At 51.5% G+C, this 7,017-nt stretch overlaps 1 protein-coding gene across 1 annotated transcript in view; it reads right to left on the bottom strand.

Moving 5' to 3' along the window:
* Positions 1-552: 552 nt before the first annotated feature.
* The window catches only part of Gna12 (G protein subunit alpha 12), a 75,627-nt gene continuing 69,162 nt past the window's right edge, over positions 553-7,017 (bottom strand). The window contains exons 3-4 of the mRNA XM_021186761.2: positions 3,062-3,112; positions 553-1,400 (exon numbers count right to left, since the gene is read on the bottom strand). Of these exons, the coding sequence (XP_021042420.1) occupies positions 831-1,400; positions 3,062-3,112 (621 nt within the window). The 3' untranslated portion in view covers positions 553-830. The remainder of the gene's footprint in view (positions 1,401-3,061; positions 3,113-7,017) is intronic.

Below are 7,017 nucleotides of genomic sequence, written 5' to 3' on the forward strand. Positions count from 1 at the left end.
GTTATGTGTCTCTGCCATGGGCTGTGGAGGGACGGGTGAGGGAGTAGAGAGCACCACTATGTGTGCACAGGCTGGCCAGAGCCTCACAGAGGCCGCCTCTGCACACTGTGGCCTGCTGGGCATGGAGCCACGGTGAGGGTCTCCGGGGCACTAAGGCAGGTTTACAGCTCCACCTTGTTCTTTCTCTACAGTAGGGACCCCGCCTGCACCTTTGCTCATCCTGATGTGCCTTACCGCAGGACTCGGAGGGTGTTGGCACAATGCTAAAGGCAGTGTGTTCACTCTGCGAGGTGGTACTGAGGCCTGAGCTTGGACACTCGGAGCTTAGCAGCATCGCATGTCCTTCTACAGCCTAATGTGAGGCCAAGCTCTCGAGTTAGTGTGTCTCAGTGAGAGCCTGCACGCCAGAGGGAAGAGCCGTCTGCAAGGCCAGCTGGGCTTGGGTTTCTGTCATTAATGAGAGCACGCGTGTGTCTGCGCACACCTGAACCTTAGTTAAGTTGTGTCAGCAAGGAAGAGTTTCTGTAGCCTCCCTACAAAAGCTGTGAGAAAGCTGTGTCCCCAGGTTTCACAGATCAACAGCAGAGCGATGGTGTGGATTCAGTAGTCTCACAGTCCCCGATTCAGTAGCTATCAGTGACACTCGCGTCCTCCTGCCCGGAGCTCGCTGGTGTGGCTGGTGGTTCAGCACTCTTGAGCCAGGTTAATACCATCTAACGATGGTGTGGATTCGAGATGCCCACTGCAGGTCCACGCAGGTGGCAGACACACCAGAGCCANGTGGGCGGCCACAGCCCCAGAGGCCGAGAGGACAGCAGAGGGGCTGTCTCTCACTGCAGCATGATGTCTTTCAGGTTCTCCTGCAGGATCGTGTCCTTCACAGCATGAAACACGAAGCGGATGTTCTCGGTGTCTATGGCGGTGGTGAAGTGGTGGAACAGGGGCTTGCTGCGGTTCCNGCGCTTCCTGTCAAAACACTGCACCAGGTAGCGCTGGACGTCCTCCAGCCGGTGCGGGTCGCCCTTGAAATCTGGGAAGTGCTTCTTAATGCTCACAGACTTCACCTTCTCCACCAGGAGGTCCATCTTGTTGAGGAAGAGGATGATGGAGACATTGAAGAAGAGCTTGTTGTTGACAATGGTCTCGAAGATGTTCATGGACTCCACCAGCCGGTTGGTGCGCCTGTCCTCCATGAGGACCTGGTCNTACTCGCTCGAGGACACCATGAACAGGATCGATGTGATCCCATCGAAGCACTGGAACCACTTCTGGCGCTGCGACCTCTGGCCGCCCACATCCACCATCTTAAATGGGATTTTCTTTATAACGAAGTCATGTTCCACGATTCCCTTGGTGGCCTTTCTAGCCAGCAGGATGTCTTGCTTACTGGGGAAGTAGTTCTGGAAAACATGAGGAAGGGAGACATTTGAGAAGGAAGGACGCCAGGAAGGATGGGCACAGGAAAGCTGGCAGAGAGACAGACTGCAGGGCAAAGACTCAGGGACCTTTGCAAGAACAGTTAACCCAAAGCAAAAAGCAAGTCTCACCGACAGAACTTTACATTCATCTTGCAACAAAATAATAGGACTGAACACCTCATTTCTTTCTTTCTTTTTCTTTTTTTTTTCCTGAGACAGGGTTTCTCTGTGTAGCCCTGGCTGTCCTGGAACTCACTCTGTAGACCAGGCTGGCCTCGAACTCAGAAATCCACCTGCCTCTGCCTCCCAAGTGCTGGGATTAAAGGCATGCGTCACCAAGCCCGGCAACACCTTATTTCTTGATGAATACAAACTTGAGACAGAATGGTCAGAACCTTCAGTTGGGTTTCATGTAAAATTTCATCCAGTCTTCTTCACTAGAAAAAATTAAAAACCCTCTTCATTTGTTTCTATATCATAAATATCATTTGTTTTTCTAGCTTCCAAAGCATGTATGTTCTAAAACCTCCCCACTGACTAACTGAGGTTGTGTAACATGATCTAAGTGAAGCCTATGAGATATTTATTTAGTGTGTGCACCTTGGAAACTTTACTTTTTTTGGTACTGAAGATAAAACACAGAGCCTCCTGCATGCTTTACACTGAGCCACACCCCAACTTGCCACTAGGGGAGTCCTGGCAGGTGCTCTCCCACGGAGCTACTCCCTAAGGTGGCAATTCTCAAAGCCCTTTAATTCTGCATTTTGAAGGCCTTGGGGACCAGTACACTTGTCCACTCATGTCACAGGGGCCGAAGGTATCTGTCCACCACGCTATGAGGCTAACAGTGAGATCCAGAGAGACATTCAGATGGATGTCTACCTCAATCAGTAAATCAAAGGGGGAAACAGCAGGGAGGGAACAATCTGCAGGCCGAAAGACACTTTAGTCAGTGACACTATAGTGATGACTGGGGCTCATTAGGATATCAGTTCAAAATATTACAAAAGCAACAATCACCAAGGAAAATTCACCAGGTGATGGGGGAAGTCTCCACAGTGCCTGGGTGCTGGTGGCCGTGTGTGTGTATGTGTGTGTGTGTGTGTGTGTGTGTGTGTGTATGTGGGGGGGGGGGCTCTGCTAGTCTTTCAGGAAGGAGCACGATGAATGGTAGTGCGCTCACTGTATTTTTATATTTTACTGAGACAGGTCTCCCAGGCTGGCCTTTAAGCCTCAATGCTCCTGCATAGGCCTGCTGAGTGCTGGCCTTCCATCACATCTAGACTGAGGAGACAGTGACAACAGAGGCAGGCAGGTAGCTTGTGAATTATGGCTGCTCCATCATACTGTGGGCCTTGGCATATGCTAGAACTTCTCTACCACAACAAGGGACAGGAAAGTCTCCTCTGGCCTAGTCAGGGCTCCTGTGTTTCTCACAGGGACTGGGGTGAAGCCATTCTCTCAGGGCAATTTCTTCCCTAAGCGCAGGTGTGTAGAATCCAGCAGGGACGTGGCAGTTGGCACAATTCACAGGAACCATGTGATGAGCTGGCCTACTGGAGCCCCTCGTCTGCTTTGGTCTCCACATCCGTTTTTCTAACCCTGGAGAGTGGACTGGTAGTGGGGAGAGGTAGGCTACTCACCAGCTGGCCAATCCGGTCCAAGTTATCCAGGAAGTACTTCACTGATTCACCCTGTTGTGAAGAAGACAGTCACAGCTCAGGTTCGATGGAGGAAGCCAGAGTAACAGATGAAAGGACGGGACTGGGGGGCAGAGTGGGCAGGGCCGTTCTGCTGTGCAAACAGGAAAGCAAGGTCTAAGAAGGCAGAGACTGGCTGGCACTGCTTTTTGTTGTTGCTGTTGTTAACTTGTCATGTAGGAAGAGAGATTATTAATTGGGAAGTTTCTGCATGAGGTTGGCCTACTGGCATTTTCTTAATGATTGCTGTGGGAGCACTGGGCTCACTGTGGATGACATCACTCCGGGAAGGTGGTCCTTTGGTTGTACAAAAAAGTAGACGAGCAAACGAGAAGTGAGGCAGTGGGCAGCCTCTGCCTGAGTTCCTGCCCTGCTGTTCCTCAGTGATGGACTGCGATGTGAAATGTAAGCCAGAAACCCCTTTCCTTTCCCAAGCTGCTCTAGGTCACAGCAATGGAAAGCACATGTGATTTAAAGAATAACCCAGGTGCGATGGTACACCTATAGTCCCAGCTCTTGGGAAGCTGAGACAGGAGGATTACCACAAGTTCTGGGCCAACTTGGGCTACAGAAGGAATACCAATCTAGATAGGCTTATAGAGCAACACCCTGTTTCAGAGAAACAAAACAACCAAGCAAAAATAACTCCCAAACTCCACAACTTAAAAAAAGGAAGAGAAACAGACAGACAGACATACCCACTAACCGCTGTTTGAGGCTGGAGCTGCGCCTCAGTGGCTAGAGTGTCTGCTGAGGGTGCAGGCGGAGGCCCCCAGAGCACTACACAGATTGGCCAGTGTGTACACCTGCCATCTCAGCACTGGGGAAGCAGAGGCAGGAGGATGAGGAGTCCCAGGGCTCCCTCAGCTACAGTGCCAGTGTGAGGCTGGCCGGAGCTAGAAAGACCCTGACTTAGGACAGGCAACCCCAGCCCACCATGCCTGCTAGGAAGACCCTGACTTAGGACAGGCAACCCCAGCCCACCATGCCGGCACTTGTAGCTCAGATCTCAGGTTTTCTCCGTGTGCTTCCTTTCCGGTAGCCCTCTGGAGCAGATGGTGGGTTCTGTCTCCAGGCCACACCAGCAGCAAACGCTGGGGCGAGAAGTAAAATCTGGGCTGGGGCACAGTTTCGCCTCTGACACACATGGCCCAAGGGTTTCAGGTGCTGTCTGTAAAGACACTAAATCCCGAGGAGAGGGGACAAGGAAAGACAGGCAATCTAGCTTCTAGAAGCCTCTGTATGACTCATGACACAGAATCAGGAGAATCTCTGGAGATGAGTCTCCTGCTGGACACAAACTGAGCCACTGAAGGGCCAATGCCCATCCCTGTGTGCAGCACTCCTGGCCCTGCCCTCTAGGCATGCTGGGTAACTGAATGCAGTGGCACTCACAGGGCCAGCGAGGAGACAGACTTCTTTCTAGGTCACCAACAACCTAGAGAGAGGGAGCAACACAGGGTGCCTAGCAAACAGCACCGCCGTTTCCGTTAGAAATCAAAGGCTGGGCTGGCCCGATGGCTCCGTGGTCAGTGCACTTGCTGCAAAGGCTGACAATCTGAGTTTGATGCCTGAGTCCTATGTAGGCAGAAACTGAGAACTGACTCCACAAGGTTGTCCTCTGACTCTATATGTGTGCCATAGCATGCACGGGCCTATGTGCACACATACACAAAATAAATGGAGGAAGGGGAAGGGGAAGGGGAAGGAGGAGGAGGAGGAGGAGGAGGCGGCGGCGGCGGTGGCAAGCCAAAGTCTAGAAAACAATTCCTCCATGAATCCCAGAGTGTAGCTCTCTAAATTCCACAAGAGTCTTCGTCTGACAGATGACAGTAGGCCTGGGCTCACCTGCTGCCTTTACTTTGTACAAAAGGTCACACACACGTGCAACAAGATGGCACTGAAACAAAAATTTTTGTCTGATGCGTGTATGTTGTGCATGCATGCATGCACATGCCTGTATACTCCTCCCTGCGTGTGTGTGTGTGTGGGGGGGGGGAGAAAGACAGTCTTGGGTGTCATTCTCTGACACAGGGCCCCTCAGTGGTCTAGAGATTATCAACTAGGCTAACTGGCCAATGCACTGCAGAGTTCCTCCTGTCTGCCTACAGATGCTGGGATTACAAACATGTGCCACCACATGGCTTCCTATGTGGGTTATGGGGCTCAAACTCAGGTCCGCATGCTTGTGAGGCAAATATACTGCCACCTAGGCCATCTCACAAGTGGTGCATTCTAGGTTTTCAAGAAGGATAGGCCACGACAGGGCACCCATTATAGCTTGTGACTTTCTGACAAAAAGTTGAGAACAGGGGCCATCAGCTTCTAAGTGTGGTTTCTTTTTTGTAGTTTTAGTTTTTTTTTTTCAAGACAGGGTTTCTCTGTGTAGCCCTGGCTGTCCTCAAACTCAGAGATCCACCTGCCTCTGCTTCCTGAGTGATGGGATCAAAGGCGTGCGCCACCACGCCCGGCTTGTTTTAGTTTTAAAACCTTTGAGATGGGGGTCTTATGATGCAGCCCAGGCTAGCCTGAATTCATGTTCCTCTTGCCTCAGCCTTCTCTGTGCTGAGACAGCAGATGCACATACTAAGCCAGCTCCTGTTTGTCTGTTTCTCTGTCCCTTGTCCCAGATGGCCCAGAGGAAGAGGTGAATAGTCACTTCCTTCCTGCAGTGGAGAGAAGGTCACAGAGATGAATGATTCAAAGGAGAGGATTCTGTTCTAGGGACAGCAGCACTCAAGTTTCCCTGCATCAGCCCCCACGATAAGCAGCAAAGGCAGCCCTGGTGGTTGGCAGCCACGCTCTGAGGTGGGAAGAGGCACCTAAGGCCCAGAAACCAGTTCTCACCTCACAGAGCTGTCCCACCCAGCTTGCAAGGGGCGTTTCAAGAGACCAAGTGGGTCAAGCCCCTGTGCTGACTTTCCCCTTTCCTGGTCCTGTCTCCTCCCTCAACACAAAGGCAGGAAGCTGCCGGATCATGGTGGCTCTACCATGTCATCCCAGCAGGCTGGGTAGGGGTGACAGCTCACAGCCTAAGCCACTCCCTGTTCTACTCAGACAGTAGCATAAATAGAAGGAAGGAGGGGTCCTTATATGGGGCTTTAGGTGCGTGAGTGTGTGTGTACTTGTGTGTGCGTGAGTGTGCATGAAGGCACAGGCTGAAAGACAGTCTTAGGTGTCATGCTCAGTAACACTGTCCCCTCCTCTGACCAGGGTGTATCCTGGTTGGAGCAGTGTGTATGTTTCAAGGTTGGCTAGTGTTAGACACTTGCGTTTGCTAGCTTACGTGGTGGCATCAGCAGGAGGGAAGAGTCCCTACTTAGTGCGGTAGTGACTCAGGGTTGGTGACACAGCACAGTGGTGTGCGCAGGGGCTTTGGAGGCCACCATCAAGGGTTAGGTATGGAGGGACAGCTGAGAAAGGCCTTTACTGGCAGCTAAAAGAACACAGCAATTTCAGTCACACACCTAGATGAGGGCACAGATGACACTTGGACTGCTCCTAAGTGCTACAGTATCTGAGGGAAGGCATCTGCAGCTCTCAGTTGCTACACTGTGGCCTTTGTTGTGCAGCCATGGAAAGGAGTCTTAGGGGGAGGACCTTTGAGCTGTGAAGGGACTGTCATGCTCCCAGTGTGCTCTTAGCTCCAGCAGTGCTGAGCCTCAGAGGTCCTGGTTACTGCATAAAGACACACGTCTTTACCCTTTAAGACACCGAAGAGACTCTTTTGTTGTTGTTGTTGTTTTGAGACAGTGTCTCACCATATAGCTCTGGCTTCTGGAATTCGCTATGTAGACCAGGCTGACCTTGAAATCAGAGACCTCTCTGCCTCCACCTCCTGAAAGCTGGATTAAAGAAAGGTGTGTGTCACAATGCCTGGCTTTTTTTTTTTTTTTTTT

The sequence above is a fragment of the Mus pahari genome, chromosome 23, assembly GCF_900095145.1.
Source record: "Mus pahari chromosome 23, PAHARI_EIJ_v1.1, whole genome shotgun sequence".
NCBI classification, from domain to species: domain Eukaryota; kingdom Metazoa; phylum Chordata; class Mammalia; order Rodentia; family Muridae; genus Mus; species Mus pahari.